The 25,876-nt window shown below is 36.1% G+C and overlaps 1 protein-coding gene across 5 annotated transcripts in view; it reads left to right on the top strand.

Annotated features, from left to right (window-relative positions):
• Positions 1–25,876, top strand: part of LOC103180617 (exocyst complex component 6) — an 81,686-nt gene that overhangs the window by 11,894 nt on the left and 43,916 nt on the right. For all 5 annotated transcript variants that reach the window (XM_007896579.2, XM_007896571.2, XM_042336690.1 and 2 more), the window contains exons 2-14: positions 891–1,062; positions 3,261–3,308; positions 3,913–4,003; positions 7,208–7,253; positions 11,992–12,196; positions 12,706–12,861; positions 14,278–14,346; positions 20,064–20,147; positions 21,209–21,255; positions 21,432–21,552; positions 23,128–23,199; positions 24,808–24,905; positions 25,333–25,438. In XM_007896579.2, the coding sequence (XP_007894770.2) occupies positions 891–1,062; positions 3,261–3,308; positions 3,913–4,003; positions 7,208–7,253; positions 11,992–12,196; positions 12,706–12,861; positions 14,278–14,346; positions 20,064–20,147; positions 21,209–21,255; positions 21,432–21,552; positions 23,128–23,199; positions 24,808–24,905; positions 25,333–25,438 (1,315 nt within the window). The remainder of the gene's footprint in view (positions 1–890; positions 1,063–3,260; positions 3,309–3,912; positions 4,004–7,207; positions 7,254–11,991; positions 12,197–12,705; positions 12,862–14,277; positions 14,347–20,063; positions 20,148–21,208; positions 21,256–21,431; positions 21,553–23,127; positions 23,200–24,807; positions 24,906–25,332; positions 25,439–25,876) is intronic.

Genomic DNA, 25,876 nt, shown 5'->3' with positions numbered 1-25,876 from the left:
TTACGTAAGATAAATCTTGTTTATCTGGGCTCCCATCATAGCTAAGACCCTTCACACCAGTTGTTAATCTAGAAAATGATCATTGCATTCCTTAAAAGGCTGGAATATAATTCCTAAATTTTGGCTACCAAAACTGTGCTCTGCATGGTCTGACTAGTGCTTCATACAACTGCAGCAACACTCTACAAAATAGATCTACAGAAAACAGTCATGGTAGTGTATGTTGTGAAGTGCTTTGAAGTACCCTTTCGATGTGAAAGGCACTGTATTGAATGTAAGTTATTATTACAGATCATGATTGTAAATTCCAGCAGCTTCTCAACCTTTTTGGTTGGATTTTGCACCTCTGAGCNTTTTTTTTAACAGTGTTATGTACTTGGACTCCTAAATCCCTTACTCTTGTGCTTGCATTTTGTGAATGCAGTAACAATTTAGTCCACTTGGTGCCAACCTTGTCTTGGCTTTTAATCTTGGTAAGTCATGTTGGCAGAGTAACCCGTTTTTTAGTGAATGATTTTTGAAAACAATCTTTTGACTTTTTTTTAAACTGCAGTAATGGCTATATTAAACATTTAATTATACAGATCGAGGTATAACAGCATTTTGATCAAAGGTAATACAAGTTTAGTTTCAGTTCCAATATCAATTTAGTTCTGTTTTCTTATTGTACACATGCAAATCTAAACTTTTCATTTTTAAAAATTTATCATGTTTTAAAATGAAAAGTAATGGATTTAATACATTGAATATGTGAAAGGGAGTTTGTTTTGGGGGGAAAAACAATCAGGTGCCAGAAGAATATTCAGTAGGTGGATTTAAGAAGCTGCTTTAGAATTTTAAGAAAAGCATGCAACTGCACTTTTTTAAAAATCTGTGATTTGTTTCAATAGATCCGTATATGATGATCAGCCCAATGCACACAAACGGTTTATGGAAAAACTCGAGGCTCGTATTCGGAATCATGACCGTGAGATTGAAAAAATGTGCAACTTTCACCATCAGGGCTTTGTTGATGCGATTACAGAGCTTCTTAAAGTGAGGTCAAATGCAGGGAAATTAAAGGTAAGAAAGTTACGTTTTTAAACTTAGATGGAAATGCAAAAAATGAACACAATGTGCTTTGGTCACCTAATAATCGTCTCAAAGCACTTCACAGGATAAACTGTAGCGTGTAGCGATTGTGTGTTTTGTGGTGAAACGCGGCAGCCAATTGTGCACAGCACCTAACCCACTGTAGCTGAATTATTTTAGCCTATAGCAGTACATTATTGGAATTTGTATTGTTAAAAATCACTATGAATTAGAATTGTGAGGGCAGAAGAGGTGGGTGTTTGGTTGAAGCAAAACCATTCCAGTCCAGGTAGGGAGAATGATTTAACTCTTGTGGCATTTCCTCATCATTGGGGAAGTTGCCAGAAGAAACAAAAATGAGAAACTGTTTCATGGAGGCCAATGCTGGACTTGAAAACTATTTTTCTTTAATTGTTTTCCCAACCAAATATATTAGTTGTTAGCCTGCCTCAGTTGGTAGCATTTGAGTCAGAAGTTTGTGGGTTCTCGCCCTACGAGTTTGTCATTGTGTGACCTCATACCTTGGATTGATATTCCAGTATATTGTTGGAGGTGCTATAATTTGGATAAGGCATAAAACTATTTGTTCAGGGGAACGATAAAGATCCATGACACTATTTGAAAAATGAAGGGAGTTTCCGGACCAACAATCCTCCAGATAAAACTGTCATTCGCTTCATGTATGTAGGGGGACATTGTGTGCAACTTGACTGCCACATTCACCTACAAAATGCAGGCACTACACTACAGTAAATCCTGTGAAACATTTGGGACATTTTGATAAGGCATTATATCAAATGCAAGGATTGATTTTATTTACTGAAGAAAATCTGTACGTGTGAATTGCAATAGAGTTGCATTGTTACGTTATCTAGTAGGTGGCACAGAATGACATGCTTTGTTTTGGTGTTGCTGTTTTTTTTGCATAGTAAGACAAAGGGCCTTTGATGTATTCCTCCAGTACTGTATTATATAGAGATGTAATGAAATTATCCGCAAGAAATCTGAGGTGGCAGCAAAGAGTTTGTCATTGTGTTTTGTACTACAAATGGAAAATTACTCTAACAAATTGAGAGTGAAGCTGTGTGTCAGCCAGCCTTATCCTTATCTTAACCTTAGAACTTTTCTAAATTGTAATTAAATTCTGGTAGTTTACTGAAGACTACTTAAATCACACTTTGACCACGCAGTGGATAAAAGCACCATATATGACCAGGTTTGAATCCTGTTCTCTTCTGACCTCAGCTGGGACAGTAAATGAAGTGTTCTAATTGTCTTCAACATTCCTCATTTGGGGAGAAATCTATTGATTACTATCCAAAAAACCCTGCTGGAAAAGTGTGCGTGTGTGGATGCCAGGTGAAGACTGGGTCAGGCTCAGCTGTGGTGGCCCCTGTGGTTCAATAGCCTGCCAACACTCGCTGTCAACGCTCACACACGAATAATGGTGAAGTACTGGAGGGTGACTGGTGCCTGGGAAACTGTACCTTAGTGGAAGGAAAATGAATGCTTTCAGAAGACAGAAAAGGGAAAAAAATTGGCAGAGGGGGAAAAACTATTTGTACGATTTACAATGGTATTAATTGTAATATATCCAAGGCGTGTACATAAGCTGAGCTCGATTCACAGAATTTTATGAAGTGCCTTTGAATTAATTGTACTTGGGCTCTGATGTACAAGTTTAGAGTAGGTCACCAAGGTTATGGAATAATTAGAATTGTGCTATTAAAAAGACAAGGAAAGTAATGTAGTAGAAAAGTGGAGAATATTCAGTTAATGAGGGATTGAACCCAGTGTAGATGAAGCCAAGCGCTTTTGTTTGGAAATTAATGAGTTGTTTAACAATGAAAATGAGCTTGTGTGTGGTGATGACTTAATGAGTTACTTCATATGTGGGAAAGTTTGATATCATTCTTTGCCTGCACCTGCTGCTTTTAAACCGCTGTTGCAACTTATTACTTTTTTATGTTTGATAACTTTGCAACTGTCTTTGGCAGTCACGAGAATGAACTGTACTTCATTAGCATTAGAAAATATTTTTATATCTGAAATAAAATAATTGCTCCTGATTTAACTTGTGAACCCACTGCTTTATATGTAGTTTTTTTTTGTAACAGAGTAATTTTAGGTTAAATATTTAATTTCCAGTGATCATTTGTTTGACACAAAGTAAATATTTCTCATTTTAGGTCCAGGTAACTGACACTAACAAGAGGCTTCAAGAAGCTGGGAAGGAGGTGAGAAAATGACTGTTGTGAATACTGCCCCCTTGTCCTCTTTCCTCTCCCCTTCTCCCTTTGGAGCCGAGCTTGGGGTTGGGGTCAGGCGGGATGGAGGGCAGGGTGGGTAGGGGTAGGACCTTTCTCTTCGAAGACCCGGTTGAAGAGGAAGGTTTTGAGATGGGCCTTGAAGGAGTCAAGGGAGGGAGCGAGGTGAAGGGACTGTGGGATGGAGTTCCAAATGGTGGGGCAGAAAGGCTGAAGAACTGATTGCCGATGGTGGGATGGGCGGGGAACAAGGAGCAGGCCGGAGCCCGCTAAGCGGAGGGAGAGAATGAGTTGGTATGGTTGGGATTCACAAAAGATGGGAATGTTATCATTTTGTAATTTTAATAAGTACTCTTAATCCCCAAATTTGCACTTCTGCAGTCTATTGCTGCTGTGGAAGTTGTCTAGTCACCCATGTTACACTAGGACTGCAACAGATTCCAGAGGCTGCAACATTTCAGAGCTACTGCTTGTTAATGTAGCTTCCAATAGAAAAGGTTTATGAATCGGTCACTAATTTACAGTTCAGACAATTGTAAAATGGTGTGTATTATAGCTGACCTTTGTTTCCAAGGTGATTAGCCAGAGTGAAGAGATGATTCGGTGTAGGGTGCAACAGAGGAATATTGCTACTACAGTTGAGAAACTTCAGTTGTGTCTTCCTGGTGAGTAATTTTAATTTTTAATTTTTAATTGTAATACTATTACTGCTATTACCAGCGCCTTGGGAGGTCCTCCTGACGTGAAAGGCGCTATGCAAATGTAATTTTGTTGTTGTTGTTTGTTTTATAGAAGTGTATGGCATTTACTGCTTCTATGTGTTTCACTGAAATTCCAAGGAATAATTTTAAATATAATGCTGCAAACATATTTTGCCTGTATGTAGAGGTAAAGGGTAACTATTTATTGGTATTCAAAAGTTAAATTTAAGAGTGACACAATAGCAGGTAATTTAGAGCAGTTTAATACAAGACATTGTCTATAGTTTTGAAGAAATTGATTTTTTTTGGGGGGGCGAATTGTTTTTGTTTCAGAGAAACTGCTAACTATTTGATGCCCTAGGGTATAAATTCTGAACTTGATGAAATAAAAGTAATTTTAAACAATATTCATCCAATGTTCTGATTCGATAAGTGCTTTATCAAATCAAAGTAAATAATAACTATTTTTATTACTGCTCTGTTAGGTGCAACTGCAAAATCTATATGAATTTTAATGAAGATTTTTATATTTAAGTTTAGGACCTAGATTTCAATATTTTCAGTCCATTATAAATCTGATCCCACCCATTTTTAGCATGCTGATTTTGACACTTATGTACTTCCCAATCGAGCCTCCAGGTGGATACGTTGTCATGCCCTCTAGGTATGATGGGGGGAATGGGCGGGAAAGCAGAATATACATTTTAAGAAGGATCAGTACAGTCTTACAAGACCACACAAAATTGGATGGGGGAGGCGAGCGGAAATCTTTTATCATGACCATAAAGAATGGGAGGGTCACATTTTGGAAAGAAGGAAGGAAAATGCACATTTTAAAGTTGCTCACCCTAAGAAATGGTTCACTCTGTGCACTTGAGAAACTTAAATTTCCAAACTCTTCAAAATGTCATGCTTTTCCATTCTGGACAATTTCCCCTTCGTGATTTCTGTCTCTTTTATTCCTCATTCTGCTTGGCTTCTAGGATTTAGCACTATTCTCTTTCACAGCAAAGAATGGTATTAGGAGATGAGTTTATTTCCCTCCTTCCCAAGTAAATCACTACATGTAACCTTTATACAGCTCTATGGCCATCTAATGTAAAAGCTGTTAATAGTGGTTTCTCCCTTGTTTTTCATTTTGCTGAAGTAATTATTGCCAGATTACAGGAATTTAATCTGCAGTGGATTACTGGAATAATGCTCTAAATCATGTGTGCACTTTATTTTTCATAATCTGACAGCAAAGTTATTACTTTACAATGATAGTTCTATTATGAGTAGTCGCCCATCACCCCAGTCCTTGCCAGACTGCACTGGCTGCCTATCCCAGAGAGAATCGAATTCAAGATCCTCACCCTTGTATGCAAGTCCCTGCACTCCTCTGCATCCCTCGACCTCTCTGACCTCCTCTCTCCACAAAACAGTACCCGTTGCCTTCGTTCCTCCAGGTCTGGCCTCCTCTTCGTCCCCTGAGTCCTCCGCTCCACCTCGGCGGCCGTGCCTTCAGCCACTATGCCCCGAGGCTCTGGAACTCCCTTCCTCACTCCCTTTGCCTCACTCCCTCCCTTCCCATTTTCAGGTCTCTGCTGAAGTCCTTTCTTTTCGACCGCGCCTTTGGTCACCTTCCTCCCCCTCCCCCTGGCTCGGTCCCGGGATCCGTTACTGTAAAACGCTCTGAGACGCCGTCCGGCATGGAGGGCGCTATATAAATCCAAGTTGTTGTAGTTGTTGTTGCAGTTTTTCGATTTTTTTTCTTTTCAGTCAGAAAGATGATTTTTGTTTTCTGATCAATTATTCTATTTGAACCTATTAAGTGCCAATAAAGTTTTTATTTAGCCACATTGTATAATCTTAAAAGAACTGCTATGAATTACAGCTTTTTAATACACTGTATTGGAAACAAACTAAATATTTGTAACCATATGGGAAGAAGGTGAAATGTTACATTTTGAATGCCATTTCCTGCCATTTACATGACTTCTAGCCCCCCCCCACCCCCAGTAGAAATCAAAACTGGTAGAGTCATAAGCATACATACATCTGTTTTTCTTCCCTTGATTCCTGCCAAATAGTCTGGAACCAGGTGTGAAGAGCAGAGGTCAGCATTATAAGTACTCGTACTGTGTGGTTACAATTTTTTTTATTTGTTTAAAAATAAGTGAAATTTGAAAATGGATTTCATGCAAAAGGTAATTTGTGATTCACCAAACATTAAGACAATTTAATTTGTAGCCGAGCATTGATTCTGAAGGTCTGGACCTTTTGACAAAAGCTCGTCTATCAAGATCTGTTCAAAGAGAATTCATTAATGAAGCTGAGCCTAAACTAACCAGAATGCTGTTATTTACTTGAAGCAAATGTTACGGTTAACAAAGGGGGAAAAAATGAATTACATTAATTTTGAAACCCAAATTGAATCTTGGGTAATGATTTGAAAAAATTAAATTGCCATATATTGGAAGTTTGATACATTGAGTCAATGCTGATACAAATTCTAGTTTTGTATTTTTTTATTAAGTGTTAAACACTTTGCCTATACAATTTTAAATAACATTTTAAACAAACTAGTTTACAAAGCCAATGTAAAGTAGTTAGAGGGCTTTTATTCTTGTGCTATTTCTGCAGGATGAAATCTAGCAGGAAAAGTAAGGTAATTTTACTTGTACAAAATGGAGTTTCTCTTGGGGGCCATACACAAGGTAACAATCTGAATCAACACCATATTTTAATGAGCTGTATTATCAACTTAAGACAATCGTGTTTCAGTTACTTGGTCTGAAAATAGAAGTCTTCAGAAAATTCACTCTCAATCTTTGCACTAATGTTGAAGTCTTCCATTGTATGTGGAATAATGTTCGAGTGTGTGGTATTGGTATGCTTTTTCTCTTTTCCTTCCATTCTTGCATACATTTACACACTGAATTGCCTTGCAGTATATCCCCAATTTTCAAAACTGACATTATGGGGTTGAAAGCAATTTTTTGTCGTTTTTGTTTTTAATGTTGCGGTCTTAGGATCTCAATACTTCTGAATCGAGGTTGGGAAAAAATGTGACCACTCACAGCGTATTTTTAAAAAGAGCTGTGCCCGACATTATTTTCTTTTCTTGGATGACTACTTAGATTATATTATTAATTCTGCTTTTCTGCTTACGCTTTGTATTTATAGTATTGGAGATGTACAACAAAGCAAGAGAACAGATGAAAGCTAAAAGGTAATGTGATAGTTTCTGAGCACTAAAATAATTCAANTTTTTAGTGGAATGTTAGAATGCAACAGATCATCCTTTTCCATAATTTTTAATCATTTTGATGTCCTCATTTAAACAGTAGCATTGAACAAAATAAACTACTAATTGGTGTAAATTTCTGAGTGTACATTCTGCAGGTGGAATAATTGCTTCTGTAAAAACTTGATAATATACATTTTAAAGAAAAGGAAAAGGTTAGAGGCCTTCATGCAAGCAATTGAAACAAGGNTTTTTTTTCTTGGGGAAATTGAATAGTTATGCTGTGACTTCTGTTGCATATGATCTTAATTTACCAATGGAGTAAACCTTGTTTAAATAAACTCAAAATTGGTAGGATGTAAATTAGTAGGATTATGAAAACATACTGCTCCAGTACTTCTTCTATGTTAATTAAAGTAGATAGTATACATTAGTCTCAATAAAGAACACCAAATGAAACTACTGACTCTAATGATGATGTTTGACAGAGGCTGAACTGTTCTGAAAATGTTATGGTTAGTTTTTTAGAGGACCACATTGTGGCAACCACTATATAAGGGTGAAAACTGACATTTTATGAAATCACGTAAGTTTATCAGGAGCAGATGGTTGGCAAAGAGAACTGGAATATAATGACATAGGGTCCACAATGTCAAGTGGTCAATGGAATGCTAAGAACTCCTTAGCCCACTTGAACATTTAGCTATTAAATATTATCAAAGGAAATGTCATCACAGACTGCTCATTCTGGTAAGTGTGAAATAATCTTTGCTGTAAATTTTCTTCCTATACAGTGTTTACTAATTTGTTAATCCTTTTGCAAAGTCATTCAATTAAAGTAAGTCATGAGCTGTATCTATAATCTTAAAATGTACAAATTATTCTACACCTCTGGCATTTATAGCATTTCTGTTATATTTTCAGAATATGATCTAATTTGAAGGTATTAATGGTGGTCACTTGCATTTCCTCAGGGCAACTTGTGAGCATCAAGCCTACCTTTCCCTGAAAGATCTGCCTCCCCCACCCCCACCCCCTGCCCCCCCCCCCCCCCCACCACATCAATCATTTAAAAAAATTAGGACATGTGCAGGCAACTGGTTTGTATCCAATTCTCTGCGATATCTCGAGAGTCCTAAAGGAGTTTCACCATTTCACCCATATTTGAGGTTCCCCTCCCCTTCTATCAGACTAACACGCTGTGGAAAATCCTTTGTACTTTGAGTGTTGATTTCTATCAAAGCTTGGTAATCAATATGTTGTAAATCTGTAATTACATTACAAAAATAGACATTGGATAGGAATATTCTGTATTCTATTTAGCTTTGGCTAGACTTTTTTTGTGATGTGTTGCCGCTTACCCTTCTATACTCATTTTTCCATCCCAGATCAAATTTAGAATTGATCCCAACATGTCTCTTAACTTCCTTAAACTTTTTAATCTTGTAAGTCATGCAGTCATTAAGCATTTCATGTGAAGGAGTCTTGGCCTGTGCTGTTTGATTATTTCTTCTGCATGAATGTTGCAATTGTACTGTGTCCTATAAGGGCACACAGTAAGGTGCAAAAATATTTGTTGCATTGTGTACCAATATAACAACAGACAACAAAATATAGGTGTAAATCACTGCTCATGGTACGATGGCTTCTTCATGTGTATCTATGTATAATAGGCATATTTTTAAAAAATGAATCTGTTCATTTTGCAGACGATTGTGTAATAGTCTACAGACTGTAGACTTGAGGACTTAGGTGAGGGTAACGTCTGTAAGAATATACTATTCTTACAGACTATATATACTATTACTATATATATACTATACTATATATACTAAGAATATACTATTCTTACAGTATAAATATATTATACTGACAATTTTACTATTATCCCAAATCTCAACATAAGATTTCTAGCAATAAATGAAGTTAACATACTATTTTCTAAATCTGCATGAACGCTACTGACGGTGGGTATATGAATTTCCACCCCTCCCAACAAAAAATGGTATCGAGAAGGATGTAAATTATTTAAAACCAATTTGTATGGGAAGAAGTATAGAGAATATGAGCACAGTTGGAAGAGCATAATTTCTTTAAAATTGGTTTGATCAATCATAATGTATTGTAAATTAATTTTTAAATTTAAATGGTTATTGTTCTCTCTTGCACTTATCATATTTTCTTTGCGCTTATTACATTAGTTTTCTGCAGTCGTTAACATATTAGATAAATGAGTAAAATGCATGTTAAACTAAATTTGTGCCACAGCTGTGCCTTGCTAATAGACTAAATCCATGATTTAATGGGACCACAATGTATTTTAGATCTCAATACAATTGTGTAATAATTTTCTAAGATGATGGATAACGGTAATTATTTTAAAAATCATGATGTGACATGGACATTGCTTCAAACATGATTTTGTTGTTTGAGATCACTTTTGGTTTACAACTCCACATTACAATAAAGTCATTTGTGGAAACGATAAATTTGAAATCGAGGAACGTTTTCAAAGCTATCTCTTAGCTTTGATATCTCTACTTCATGTAGCTAGAAAGTGATTTTTTTTACTATTATTGGCACACATTTTTTTCCTTAAGACGTAGAATTGTTGCACTATGGTTTACACAGACTTATTCATTGTTTCATTTTATTAAAAATAACGATGAAGAACAATCATAAGAGCAACTTGAAAAAAATATCTTTGGAAATTTAACACAATAGAAGTAACACAACACTGAGCCATTTTCATGTCGGGTCTGACCCTATTATCATTGTAATGACCTGATCGTAAGAGACTGAATGGAATTAAAGCTATTTTAATTTTGGTAAACTGAGATGAGATTATAGAAAATGATTAACTCCTGATATTTGAGGAGCCCCTTTTAGTGTTCTGTTTTAGTGTTACAATACTGATTTGAACAATTAGAAAACGTTTTGATTATGGAGAGAGCCATTTACCTAGCCTGATAGTAAATGTAATGTAATCTTTTTTGAAAATCAACATTGGTGCCCGTAGTAAAGTTAATATTAGTTGATTAGTTTTTTCTATCCTACAAACCATCATGCAAAATTAGATCAGAGTTTTACGTTCACCAAAATCTAGCCTTCAAATCTTAATGTAAGCTATGTTGCTACATATACACTGTTATCATTTTTACTTAATATTATAATGTAAAACAATTTACCTTGGTGAAAAATGGTTTAATTATAATAAACAACATACAACATAATAGAAAAAAATTGAGACTGTAACAATTGAACATGTCTTTTAAAAAGTAAGACTAGTTTTAATTATGTTGCTTGTGTAGATTAATGATTTATGATAAATATATAAATTATTCATGATTGGTGTGGCTGTTGAATGGCTTCAGGCACTAAATCAAACTCCAAAATTCTGAATCCTACTTTAAGAGAACTGTTTCAGAAAGTAATGTTTTTCAACCCAGATAGGCGGAAAATTATTTCTACTTGTCAATTTTAAGATCAATATTTGGAAAAAATGTTCTATATTTTCACCAAATGGAGGTTTTATTCCTTTTGTGTTTGTCATGTTTAACAAATACATGGGTATTTACATACGGGTTTTAAATTATGACCTGTAGTTGACCTGCAAATTAAAAAGGCCTCAATATTTTATGAGAACAGATGTTAAAAGGCCAAGGTCTTGTTCTGCAGACAGATATAATTAGAGAGAGGTTACAGAATGGATTTGAGATGGATTATGTATGCATGTTGATCACAAAGTCAGGACTTCCAGATGAACTAACCGAGCTAGCTTAGTTAAACTGATAAGTATAATTTGAATAAAACGGTTTATATGATTTTGATGCTATTATGGATTTATCCACTTCAAGCTGCATTATGTGGTGCACTTTGGCTTTGGGCATTGCTCTTTTCAAAATGTGATAAGGGCATAACCTAACAAACGGACCATGCTGTATTGGTATTAGACAGAATAAACTGCCTACGAGTACAGCAGATCACATGTCATCCAGGATAAAATGTCCTTAATTTGAACTTGAAGCTTCATCTTATGGTCATCATATCATAAGGACTGTCAAGATTATTAGAGAGACCAGCTGTTCCCACATGCCGTGCTGGTAACACATCACAGGACAACCCGGTTGTTGCGTATTATAGTTCCTATACAATCACCCCTTTAGGTTTATCTGTTTTCTGAATCTTTAACATGTGTTTTCGTTAGCCCTGGTCAAGCACTTTCTTCTGAAAAGACAGGACTTCAAGTAAGCCCAGATGTAAAGTGCTTGTTTCTCTTGCGTAGAATTAATTTATGAACTATTATAAAATTTTCTGAAGATAATTTAAGATGCCCATTCTTGAAAATGAAAAAGTATCTACACTCTCTAATTTGGAATTGTTTTTCATTGAGATGGATAACCAATATGTTAATTTTGATTGTTTAGTTTCAATTAAAGGATATGGGGATAGGGTGGGTAAATGGAATTAGGTTAGAAGATCAGCATGATCTTATTAAATGGCAGGGCAGGCTCGAAGGGCCGAATGGCCTACTCCTGCTCCTACTGTCTTATGGTCTAATTTTAGTGATTTTATTATCTAACCTAAGATATTTATCCTTGATATCATTTTATAATTGAACTTGAGAGCAATGAACTAAAGTTTTGAAAATCTTTTTCACAGTCTATTAAGGGTGACTCAGTGAAATCAGCTAAATTTGTATACAAATTTCCTTTAATTTCAGATATTATTCTGCTTTGAAAACAATGGAACAACTGGAAAATATCTATCTTCCTCGGGTTTATCAATATCGTTTCTGTCAGATCATGTCCGAAAATATTCCCAGACTGCGAGAAGAAATCAAGGAAATATCCATGTCTGATTTGAAAGATTTCTTAGAAAGCATTCGGAAGCATTCAGATAAAATAGGAGAAATGGCAATGAAGCAGGTGAGGAAACAGAAAAATGTTTATTTTGACCTTCACCTGTCTTCCCCTCCACTTCTGAAGATGTTGACTCGTGCTAGGATAATGATACCATGGGAACCACTCTTCCTCCAGTACCAATGCTGAAGTCACCGTTCTAATTATCATCCGTGATGGTAAATGTCGTCTGGCTCTGGTTTGTTTCTCCCCTCCCCTCCCAACCCCGTGCTGGTCTGGTTTTAAAAATTATAATTCATGAATATTTCAGACCCCCGTATTACATAGATATGAAATATGAGTACAGATCAACAACATTTGTGCTATAAGTAATATTTATATATCTTATCTTAAGCTGCAGCAGGTCGTCATGCAAAATGAGCTTTTGAAACATTAGTACAGTCATTTTAGAAAGGCACATGAAAATCTTTATAAAGTCTTTTTGAAACCTGTTTTTTAAAAATGCATGTAACTAGTTATTATGTAAGAAATAATTGTGTTTTATTATATTACTAACTGATTTTTATGATGTACAGTCTCAGCAACAGAGAATGTTCAATAATGCTGTGAAGAAACAAGCCAGTATAAGTGATGGGAGCAAGCTGTACATTACCAATGGCAGGATTCCCCATCAGCCAGATGATGCAACCTCAGAACAGTTACTGGATGAGGAAGAAGAGAGTGAAGAGGAGGTGATTTTATTATATAGTTTTGTGGTTTTTAATAAGAAGGAACTTGCATTTTTGTGCCTTATTTAGCAATATCTTGAATAATTAATGTCAACTGTAATGACCGCCTTGTAAGCAAACCTATCAGTTGTGTTTGCACCAGCAAGGTCCTACAACAGCCATGAGAAAATAGCCATTTCATCTGGAGGATTGCTGGCCCGGCTGCTGGATGAAATGCCCTTGTCTTTTAGAACAGTTTTGTGTTTTAATGCCCTACCTTGACAAACACACAGATCCAAGTCTAATGTATTACCATTGATTTAACTCTTGAAACTGACCAGCAACTATTTCTGCAAACACAATCCTTTTCCCTGCAAATTTGAACCTCTACTTTATTACCTTTCTGCTCTTACATAGTTTAAACCAGAGGGATTAACAATTATCTAATTAAGGAGTATCAGTTTGGCTCAGTTGGTAGCACTCTTGCCTCTGTGTCAGAAGGTTGTGGGTTCAAGCACCTCACAAGGATTTAATCTTATAATTTACAATGATACACCAGTTTAGTAGTAGGTTGCATTGTTGGAGGTTCTGATCTTTGAATGCGATATTTAACTGATGCCTATCTGCTGTTCTGACGTTTCACCTGGATGCATTGCAGTAAGAGTGCATTGATGATTTTATTTCATTGTTTGTGGGATTTTGCTGGTGCAAGTTAACTACTGTGTTCTCAGTAGTATACTTAGTCTACATAGGTTACTTAAATTCAAATTAATCCTTTTGTGATCTTTTTGGTAGTTATTTATGTGATTATGCAATGTATTCAATATTTTCCTGTGTAATTTTATTCTGCATATTACATTTTTTTCAGTCCTGTGTCACTAGCAAATTCCTTGAGTTCTGTATTTGACCCACACGCAAAAAGCTTTACAGGGTAGAGATAGATACTAACTTTATTTGCTGGAAAATATAAAATCAATAATGCTTTGACTTAATTTATTACAGAATCAATAAAAATATCCTTATCTGGTAGTTTATTCTTTAAAGAGCTCAGTTTTAAACTCCATTTTTGAAATACATATTTTTTTTCTTCTTGCAATTTTTAACACTCAGAGCTTGTGCGTCAAATTATCATAGTGACAAACTCCAGATTCTCTACTCGTGTACAAAGCTAACACTCTCATAACAGTATTGCAATGAGCGGCCACTTCTTTGGTTACAACAACAAATTACATTGATGTAGCGCCTTTTACGTTGGGAGGAACACCCAAGGCGCTAGAAACCAAGTAGTAAACATGTTCTAGTAACACTTTATTTCAGGTAAATGCAAAGAAACAAAATAAAAGTTGGCTTTATTGCCAAGACCCTTTCAGTGCAATTCAAACTTAAGTTGCTGATTGAGTATTTTTGGATACACAGAGTAATCCTGCATGTGCTCTACAGGTTCTGACAGCCCAGGATCTCGTGGATTTCTCCCCTGTTTACCGATGTTTGCACATCTATACTGTTTTAGTAAGTGCCTTCTAAATTTCTTGGTAATTCTTTGAAAAACTGGTTATTAATTTTTGAACAAAGTAATATGCTTGCTTCCTATGTCAGAAAAACGGTCTGCTGTTGAGGGGTGGGGAATGAAACAGTTCACTTGAAGCATGTTTGCTTCAACAGGATGTTGAATCTCAAATCTGAAAATGAGATTGTTGGTTTGCTGTTCTTGAAAAATATCTTTTCAGAAATCAAGTTGTTCTCGTCTGTCAAATCATTCCACCTTATAGCTACAGAAGAATTCATGGCAGCGAATACTTCAACAAAGAGAGAAAACAAGAGGTGTAAAGACTTGAAATAAAGCAAAAGACAATTTGGTTACTAAGATGAAATGGTTTCTTCACTAACTGTGATGTTCAGCTATTTAAAAAAAATTATGGTTAATATGTGTGAGATTTATTTGATCTCCAGCCATTGTCAAAAAGGAAAATAAGTGAATAATTCTGCAAGTTCCAAATATCAATTTTTAAAGTCCAAGCATGTTTGAAATTTATTTAAATGAACAATTCGAAGCAAAAGCAAAATGGTGAAACCCCCACATTTTACTTAGAATTGCACATTTTAATAAATTTCACATATGGAGTTTACCTGATGACCTGGAGGGTGAAGGCACCACTGGATGCAGCACAGAGCATATAGACAAGAAGTTTATACTTAAATCATGTTGTATATTTAGCTAGCTTACCTACATTGAGGCCAGATCACTGGATTCATTTTTTAAAAAAAACTTTGATCGGAAGACGGTAGGGTGGGTATTTTGGAAGAATTAGATCAAATGGACCAAAGGGCCTTCATCCAAACTGATTTAGTGACAGGGTTGCTGTTCTGATGGCAATCCAGTGCCTCCTACCAGAAGGTTCTTATTGAATTTATTTTTTGAGAGTGGCATTGTACTAGGCTATGATGTTTAAATATTGAGGCTAAATATCATTCTCTCCTATCTTGGTTCACACATGAACAGTGACCTTTTATTTTAAGACTCTGCACAAGGTAGTTAAGCTAACGGGTGGGTGAAAATTATTTGGGAGAGTTAAACAACCCGTTGCTCAACCTGTCTAAATAGTATGGGGAAATAATTACAAGACAAATGGACTACTGGGCTACATTACAGAAATCAGTTCAAATCTCCAGAAGTCATACTTGAGCTGTTTGGTGGTCTGGTCAGGCTGTATCTGGATTATTTGTACATTTCTGATTGCTGCAGTATAAGGAACTGAGGAGCAATTTGATAAGTTGTTCCTCTTTGGCCTGATAGTCATCTCATAGAAGAAATTGTATAGGTAGATAAGCAATAGTACAAATTATGTTAGTTTATTCAGTTTTTTTTTCTATATTAGTGTTTCAGTATTTATTTGTCTATTTCCTGAACCTTTGCACATTACTGCACCAGTAAAAAAATAAACTCTGAGTGACCTTCTAAAAAGGGAGTTCATTTGCAAGATCCAAGGTAATTTTTGTTAAAAAAAACAGTGATTGATGTGCAGTAATTTTGACTGACAGCTTGCAAAAGCTTTGCCCAAACTAGTTTTCTGTCTCAACGTGGCAATTTAGTTTTAACCTCATGAAGTATTTTGTTATTGTAGAACCAAAGCAGTATTAAGGGATACATTGAGTTGAGACAGACGCCTATTCCAGCTGGTGCCCTTTGTTTCACAACCAGGTGAATCCTTAAGATCAGGTGTCATGAATGGAATCAGCTGAGTCCTTCTACATTAATCATTCTGCAAGCTTTAGAGACAATCTGTCATCAGTAGCTCCCCACTTCAACAGAACTTGATAGCACTGTAGCATCAGAGAATAGCAGAACTTTGGTGGAATTTTGATTCCTATATAAGAGCATCCTAGAATGCTAAAATGCAGTAGACAATATGATAGAAAACTTATAAAACTTGACATAAGTCAAGTTAATTTTAGAATGGTTCTGATGCATTTTATTCATAGACATGATGTTCATTTCATGGTAATTACCTTTAACTTTCTTAAATTTAAAACCTCTCCTCTTACCCTGAAAGTAGTAACTTCTAGTGGAATATGAATGCAGTTGAAGCTGTTATAAAGGCAGTTGTAGTGGGGGGGAAATAACAACTTTGCAACCCATCTTATAACAGAGTCCGATCAAGAGCAGCAATGTGCACAAAGCTTCCTGCCCCAAACATTATCACTATTGGGTCACTGCTGACTTTCTGTACACTGGATAAGAAGGGGTGACAGTGGTGGCCTGATTACATAGTCAGTTCTTTTAAAATAATGGTTAAACAGCCTATTTAGAAATTTGCCTTCTTTAATGGGCTTTGTATCTATTGCTTTCATTTGATGACTTCGGCCCATCCTTCCCAGTGTGGAACAAGCTGTTCCATGTTATTTATAATGGGAGATTCACTGACAAATGTGTTCTTCCTGTATGAGAGATTCAATTCTCTTATTTCCGAGATACTGCTTCACGAGCATCTCATTCAGAGTTCACTTACTTTATTATTATGAATTATTTTACAGTACAGTTTAACCTCTGTTTACTTATTGATTTATTGGTATCATATGATGTAGGATCAAAGATTGCCCATTTTTCAACTATCCTCCAAGTGGAATCTGCAAAATTGGTCAAAATATGCCAAGTGATTCATGACGAGAAATGGGATTTAAAGGTCCACTTGACTCAGTTGGTTTCATTCTTCTTCGAGTCAGAAAGTTGTAGGTTCAAGCCCCATTTCGAAACTTTGAGCTTATGTAGTGCTGGGTAGCGTTGTGTTAGAGGTGGCGCTGTTTTTTGGAAGAAATGTTAAACTGAAGTCCCTACAAATAAATGCACACTCACTACTCTTTGTTGTATTTTGATGTAATGTTATTCTTAAACTCCCATCTCTAATTTGAGACTGTTGTATTCTTAACCATTACACTTTTGTCATGTCTTAGCCCATCAACCACTTAATTGTTGTCTTTTTTGGAGTAAATTGAGGTACTTCAAACAAATTCCAGTCTGTTGTATTTAGTGTTCATGATTTTATAGGTTGATTAAATTGCATGTTGATTTTGTTCATTGGTGATGTGGTCTGTGCAGATGAGTAAAGTTGTGGGTGGTCTGACTTTATTTTGGAAATGTCCCTTTTCGCAACTTGGCATCTCCATAGATCAAGTGCGAAGAATGACGAGAAAGATAAATAGCCTGTTCTGGAGTGAGCAATTGATCTTCGGATTTTTACTTTTTGAAAACTTGCTGTTTTAAAACTAAAGAAAATCATTTATCAGTAGCATTCCATCATGACAGAAATACTGTTGCTTTTTAGCATGGATGTTCATAGTATGTCCATTTTGTGCAGTGTGAAACCTTAAAGATCTCATTCAACCATGGTTGGTTTAGCGTGTCTTATTTTTTTGATGGCTTAATGTTTATAATGCATTGTAAATAACATTCTTTTGCATTAGTTTTCCCATTGTTTATTTGATGCACTAATTGCTTCAGTAGTTCATTGAATATTGTACATATTGACCTGTGTATGGTACATCCTCAATTTATTGGTTATAACTACAATCTTTCACAATATACATTTTTAGTGAGTCAGATTTTCAGGCACCAGTGATGTGAATTCTGTGAAAGGGTTGAAATGTTACCACCCATGTTTCCAACAGAAGAGCCTGATGCATACCTCTCTAAAATGAATCAAGCTTCATCTTTTGCATGTATGGCTACCACCACACAATACATCTATTATAATGAAGCGTAGGTGGATGTGGTTGAAAAAATGCACAAATATTTCCCTTAATGGAAAATTGTCCCTCTGTCTGGGATTTTTCTGTTTACATNAAAAACACTGTGGGTGTTCCATCTAAAAAAGTGGCCCACGCTATACTTATTTTACTATTGGAAAAGCCTATTATATCCAAAGCATTAATACCAGGTCCTTAAAGAATTAAGTAATAGAATGCTAAACTGCTCTGACCTGGCAATAACCTCCTCAGTAAAATTAAAACATATAATGCTAAGCTGCTTTATTCAGCTTGCATGAAATTGTATTGCATTCATGGGAAGGATGAGTCGATAGTATTTCGAAACAATAGTTTCAAACAGACAGATGGTTCCCCCAGAGTGGATCACTTATTGAAAACGACAGCATTTCACTCAAGCAGTTCATAGCCCAATTGAGTAGATATGGCATGGGTGATAGTCTCCTGACTTTAACGTTAGCAATTGGTAACTCAAATTTTGAGACACTGCTGGCTGTTGTGTTTCGCCCACAAAATATACAGTCAATTCACTTTACAGTATATTCTGTAAAGCGCGTTGAGACGTCTTAAAGACGTGATAAGGTGCTACAAATGCAAGGATTATTATTTATTATTCAATTATTATAGATTTCACCCTGTTTCTGAATGAGCATAAATTTGGGTTTGCCCAGGGTGCTATTTGTAATGCAAGTAGAACATTTTGCTCCTGTTACAAAATTATTTGATTTATTTTAAAAATAAGAGTAGTTGAGCATTATTTAGTTTAATATTGTTCCTTCAGCGTGATGTCTTGCACTTTAAATCTAATTACCAATATGAAATGCTGCACACTTTGTTATTAAATGGTCAAGTGGCAGTGGTGACATTGACGATGTTTGTGATTTAAACAACGAGTAATTTAGTTCATCTTACACAACTTTAAAATGTATTATTGGGGTGATTTGCAGTGTTCATTTTGTTTCTTGAAGTATTGATCTGCAGCAATTAAATATTAATTTGTTCGTGCCTGATTGGCTTTATTTAAACCAGATGTTATATCTGAATTGTTATATCAGTACATTGGTAGTGAAATTTAACATTTAGAAATGTGCTATTGAAGCTTCAACATGCAGTAATTGAGCATACTTTTATACTGCAAATGCTGCAAGTATAATAATAATAATCCTTGCATTTGATATAGCGCTTTTCACGTCGGGAGGACGTCCCAAAGCGCTTCACAGAACACACTGTAAAGTGAATTGACTTTATATTTGTGGGCGAATGCGGCAGCCAATTGTGCACAGCAATGTTCCACAGTCGTAGATTGAATATGACCAATTTATTATTGTTTTCAGTTTTTGGAGAGATTATTATTAGGCGTGTGGAGTAAGGAAATTTGCCCAAGGTTTCGCCCTGCCTGGAATTGAACTCAGGTCTCTCGCTTGCAAAGCGAGTGCTCTAACCACTGAGCTACAGGACTCCACTGTATGAAATAAAAGCAGACATATTAGGAGGCTTCTGAACATTCTAAAGAAAGAATATGCTGAAGCATCAACACATTTTCCTTTCAGGTGCCGATTAACTTGTAGATTTACAGAATTTCTGTTGAAAACTTGGTACTTTTAAAACTGAAGAAAACCATCTATTAATCAAAAACATTTTCTTACTTCAGGCACGTAATATCAGCATCCATCCAGATAGACATGCAAATTTAAAACGAATATTAATAGAATCAACATAAACAAAGATATTGAAAATGTTAGGCAGTTCTGGATTTCAACGTTTGTGCTTCTATCTTTTGTGGGTGATGTTTACAAAGATTTGCAATGAATGTACAGCATGGAAACCGGCCACTCAGCCTAAATAGTCACTCACATGATGTGTAAGAGAAAGAGGCCTCAAAATTAAAAGCTTACTGAGAAAGGGGTTAATATTAAAAGGGCCTTTGGAATTCAAATGCATAATTATTTAAATATTTATTTTTGTAGGGTGATCGAGACTCTTTTGAAAACTATTATAGAAAGCAACGAAGGAAACAAGCGAGACTTGTATTGCAACCACAGTCAAACATGGTAATTTATTTTTTTAATTATTGTGCTTAATTATTCATTTTCTTCCCTCCCATTGACTTATACCCCCTGCTCCTGGTTCCCCACCACTTCATGCTGGAGTACAGTTTCACGGGCACTGTACTTGCTTTCTGGTACCCTGTCTTAAGTGATGCATTGTTCATGGCTGCTATCACTGCTGAGCCTGACCTTTTTCACACAGATGCCACAAGCACATTATCAGAAGTTTGCTGAAGGGAGACCAGGAGCATGATCTTGGCTGTTTTCCCCCCCTCCCTACACCAACAACAACAATAACAAGATTTCATTTATAGAGCGCCTTTCACGTCGGGAGGACGTACCAAGGTGCTGGACAGTTGGGTCAGGACCCGAGCAGGGGGGAAATGGTCAGGGTGAGGGGAGGGAAGGGAGGGAGCGAGGAGGGGGTAGAGAGTCGAGAGGGGAGCTGAAGGCATGGTCAAAGAGAAAGGTCTTGAGACCGGCCTTGAAGGAGGAAAGGGAGGAAGCAAGGCGAAGGCACTGGGAGATTGAGTTCCAGAGCTAGCTCTGGTTATAGCCAGGATCCACTTAGTCAACTCAAGCAGCCCTGGCTGAAACTGGCAAACAATATGGACCCAAGATTTGAACCACTGAGCTACCAGTTTGTAAGATTAAACTATAACCACTACACTATCAGGTGCCATCGTAACCATTTTTGGTGGTGATTGAAATCTGCACTGCAGTACAACCCTGTGTGCCCATGTCGTGTGTGGTTTTGCTTAAACTAAGTGTGGGTCTACTACTATCTAAGGAGTCAGGCTCCGCCACTATTAAGCGCTCTGAGACGCTACCTTGCATGGAGGGCACTTTATAAGTGCAAGTTGTTGTACTATACTGGAAGTGATGTTAATCAGGCTTCTGGCATTGACGAGTGGAAGTGGTGTCAGCAATGACCCGATGCCATGGAATTCGGCCATTTTCACACTTAGTTTACAATGTAGAATCTGAGTAGTTATAATCGGGGTTGCCCTGTGATGGTATTGTCCGATTATCTAATTTGTTCTCATTAATTTTCTTTTTGACAGCATGAAACTGTTGAGGGCTATAGAAAGTATTTTAACCAGATCGTTGGGTAAGTTATTGCGCCCTATTGAAACCTAAAATATTTTCAGTTCACTGTTTCACTGTGGAAATAGAATTCATGTTTTTTTAAAATAGTATTGAATAATTGTTCATATGAGATTTTTTCATTAACATGTTTTAATTTTAAGAACATTACATTCTTAAAGTTTTTTGTCTGATCTTTAGATTTCTTGTAGTGGAAGATCACATATTACATGCAACTCAAGGATTAGTGACGAGAGCATACACGGATGAGCTTTGGAACATGGCACTTTCAAAAATTATTGCAGTCTTAAGAACACATTCGGTGAGTCAAAGTATTGCAATATTACACTTAAATATTTTAGTGGTGGTAGAAGTGGGTGGGAAAGAACACGTTTGCTGGTAGGTGTATGTCAGAGTCATTCAAAGTGATGAATGATTACATCTCTTTTCTTTGACTTTTTTTTGTAATTAAAAGTTACTTAAATTTGGAAGAGGGCCTGCCAAGCTTTTGTTTTTCTCAGCAGAATCAGGCTTTGAGCCACATTTATGGGTTATTTGCATAATCCTTTAGTGATTTACAATTGACTGAGCCTTCCAAACATGCTCTTAGTCCAGGAGTTTAGAATATGCAGAGTTAATCTGCTGTTATTGTTGCAATCTGTCCTCATTAGTCTCAACTGACCTCTTCATTAGATCAGATTGAATAGTTCAGTATTGAAAGCACCACCAGGAAATAGTTCCTAATTATCATTCCAAATGCTTTGTTTTCAAAATAAACCCCCACCAGTGAAACTTGTGGTGCTACCCTTATGTGCCAAATTAAGATATTTAGAACACAGTAGGGCATTATGTAGTCCACAAACTAAGTAAAATAATAAACGCAGCAAATTTATGATGAAAGTTTATATACATAGAGTGTTGAATTGTTCTGTGGCTGACCATTAATCTGTGGCATTTTAATTATTGTGAATATGAAGTTGAATCTGCAGATTTAAGTGGGTTCTTTTGCAGTGTGTGAATTATAAAATACACTTTGATTTTGTGTAATAGATGTCAGAAGAGAGTTGGTCATCAAAGCTGTTATTTGGTTAATTCAAATTGCGTTAATTCTATTTTTGACTTTATTTTCATTAAATGTTGCAGTGGGTTGAATTTAGGAAAAAATAGAGTTGGCTTGTATGAATACTTGGGACTGAAAACAGAATAAAATTAGTATTTTTGAAAATTATTAATATTTACCCCACAATCAATTCCTCCCCTTTGTACTATTACAGAAATTCAGTAAGCTCAGCAATATCTACAAAAACTGTCACTAAACTTGACTTCAATTATTGCAAAGCATTTTGACATGAGTTATTTCAATGTAAGAAGGCACTCCAGTTCTTTCTTTAATGTTTAAAGTTTGTATTCTAATTAATAAACATTCTAATAATAATGTGGAAAAGAAGTGGTACCACATCTTTCCCATATGAAAACTGAAGAGAAACTGAGAATGCAGTATCACAAAAAATAATTAGAAAGATGAGAACAACCTATTTTTAAAGCTTTATCATCGCCAGCAAATGAAAAACAGCAAGATTGATATGGTTGCATCATCAGCACATTGAGATTAGTTTTTGATCCAAAGAAAGTGGGAGGTGTAAATTAGTAAAATTTGTTAGTGGCCCCATTGAGACCACGCCTTAATGCATAAACTTGTCTGCAGCACTATTAAGGGTTAAAGTAGTTATATCTTTAATAGTGCGGTGGTTTGATCACTCAATATCATCACATTCCTGCAGAAAATAAATCTTTGTATCATATAGAAATGCATTATTCTATTGTACGTGTTTTCTGTGGGAGAATGCAAGGGATTAGTGTTCTGTAGAAAATGTTAATGTCTTTCTTTTGTTGGCAGTCATATTGTACTGATCCTGACCTCGTCTTGGAGTTGAAGAACTTGATTGTTGTCTATGCTGACACTCTGCAGGTCGGTGTTAGTTATTCAACAAAGAATTTGCTAAAATATATTTGAATCTAAACCTTTTATATTAAAATTCTGAACTTCATGCACTATTTCAAATGATCAGATGGATAGGGTTGACTCATGGCAGGCTAAATTGTACATCATCTGCAATGTAAATGGTAATTTCTTGTTCAATGTTGATTAGATTCCTGTGTTCCAAGATTGGAGAAATCCTTTTCAAAAATAAGCTTTTTATTTGATGTAGCACCTTTCACATGGTGAAGACATCTCATTAATAATAATAAAAATCTTTCTATTTGATATAGCGCCTTATCACATAGTTGTGACGTCTCAAAGCACTTCACAAGATGTACTGTAAAGTAGATAGACTGATTGTATTTTGTGCGTGTTTCCCAGGATATAGTGTAAAGTGGATTGATTATTTTGTGGGTGAGATTTTACTGTAAAGTCTAGAAAGATAATAATCCTTGAAATTTGTTTAGCGCCTTATCACATCTTCGAGACGTCTCAAAGAGCTTCACAAAATATACGATAAAGTGAATAGACTGTATATTTTGTGGCAAAATATGGCAGCCAATTGCACACAGCAGTGTCCCACAAACAGTCGTGGATTGAAGTGACCAATTTATTAATTTTTTTGAAGGAATTATTACCTCCGAAAAGCGATCCGCCAATCGACTAACAACCGGGTTCCTACTTACTGCTAGGTCAACAGAGGCATGTGGAGTAAGGAAACTTGCCCAACATTTCACCCTTCCGGGAATCGAACCCAGGTCTCTCGCTTGTGAGACGAGTGCTCTAACCACTGAGCTACAGGACTTTTTGTAGAAAGATTGTAGAAATCTTTAATCTTTTAATTGTTCCTTAACTAACTTCTGTTTAATACTGTGTATATGAACGTTGGAAAACACAAGGCTAGCTCCTTCCACACAGTTTGGTGAAACGTGATATATGTTTTCAATGCTTCTCTGGAAATTTACATCAAATTATTTGAATTGGGCCAACTTTTTGATCATAACAAATTTGTTCAACGTTTGCTTCTGGCATCTCTATCTTTTATAGTATATAGTTGTCTGCTATTTAAAATCGTAGTTACTTAGATGGATGAATGTCAGCATTCACATAATAATAATAATAATTCTTGCATTTGATATAGCGTTTTTCATGTCTTCTAGACGTCTCGAAACGCTTCACAGAATATACTGTAAAGTGAATTGACACTATACTTGTGGGCGAAACGCAGCAGACAATTGCGCACAGCAGTGTCCCACAGTCGTGGATTGAAGTGACCAATTTATTATTGTTTTCTTTTCTTGAGGGATTATTATCAGGCGTGTAGAGTAAGGAAACTTGTCCAAGGTTTCACCCTGCCAGAAATCAAACCCAGGTCTTTTGCTTGTGAGGCGAGTGCTCTAACCACTGAGCTACAGGACTTCATATTAGATCAGGTTCTTTCAATATAGCTAATTCTGGTGAAGGACAATGTAATTCTGCAATATTAAAATAGTTAGGTGATATTTTGGAAAAGTGTCAGTTTATGTATTTTTACGTAATCTAAGCTTTTTCGTTTGTTTCTAATCATTCCTGTATCTTCTTGATTTGTTTCTATAGGGTTATGGTTTTCCTGTGAACAGATTATTTGACTTATTGCTTGAAATTCGGGATCAGTACAATGAAACTTTACTGAAGAAGTGGGCTGCAGTCTTCAGGTCGGTGATCTTTGTATCTTGTCATCAACTATGGGCTTACTCGTTTTATTTTATTCTACATTGCAGATGATTGATTTTAGTATATGGTAATGTATATACAGTAGACTTGCAAACTTATTTGATGGGTGATGAAAGAGAAGGGTCATTGATGCTAAACTTATGATCCTGACTTGGTAGCGCCTAACTGAAGGGTGGGATTTAATTTTCACTAATAAATTGCATTAGTGGCCAATGCGTACAATATTCAACATTGTAGATCTTTTTGCTCGTCTCCATTGCCAGGATGTTGCTATTGAAAGAGGTAAAAGACTGAAGGAAAACCTTTTCTATATTTGCACTAATATCTGTTCAGTTAAATTGCAAAATTAATTAGTGAAAATACCAGTGTATGTTCTCCATAATAATAGAATTGATTACCTTTTAATAGGGAGATTTTTGAGTCCGACAATTACAGCCCCATTCCTGCAGCAAATGAAGAGGAATACAGAATGGTAATCAGCCGATTCCCATTTCATGATTCTGAGCTTGAAAAGGTCAGTTTTAGGCCTATTGTCTTTAAATTTACAGCATTTTTTTCAACTTTGTTTCTAGCTAGCTAATTAACTATTAAAGTTTCAATTTGTGGCAATGGTTATTTTACATTTGGTTTTATAAACTAGTTATCTGTTGGTGCCTAAGGAATATGAACCCCTAGTCCATGCTTTCAGCCACTATGCCCCGTAGCTCTGGAACTCCCTTCCTCACTCCCTTCGTCTCGCCTCCTCTCTTCCTATTTTCAGGTCTCTGCTGAAGACCTTTCTCTTCGACTGTGCCTTTGGTCACCTTCCTCCCCCTCCCCCTGGCTCGGCCCCGGGATCCGTTATTGTGAAGCGCTCTGAGACGCCGTCTGGCATGGAGGGCGCTATATAAATCCAAGTTGTTGTGTATATTTTAAGTTACGTAACATTTATTCTGATTTACCCATGTAAGTT

This window comes from Callorhinchus milii, unplaced genomic scaffold, assembly GCF_018977255.1.
Source record: "Callorhinchus milii isolate IMCB2004 unplaced genomic scaffold, IMCB_Cmil_1.0 Scaffold7, whole genome shotgun sequence".
In the NCBI taxonomy this organism is placed as follows: Eukaryota; Metazoa; Chordata; class Chondrichthyes; order Chimaeriformes; family Callorhinchidae; genus Callorhinchus; species Callorhinchus milii.
This window is presented reverse-complemented; position numbering and strand designations above follow the sequence as displayed.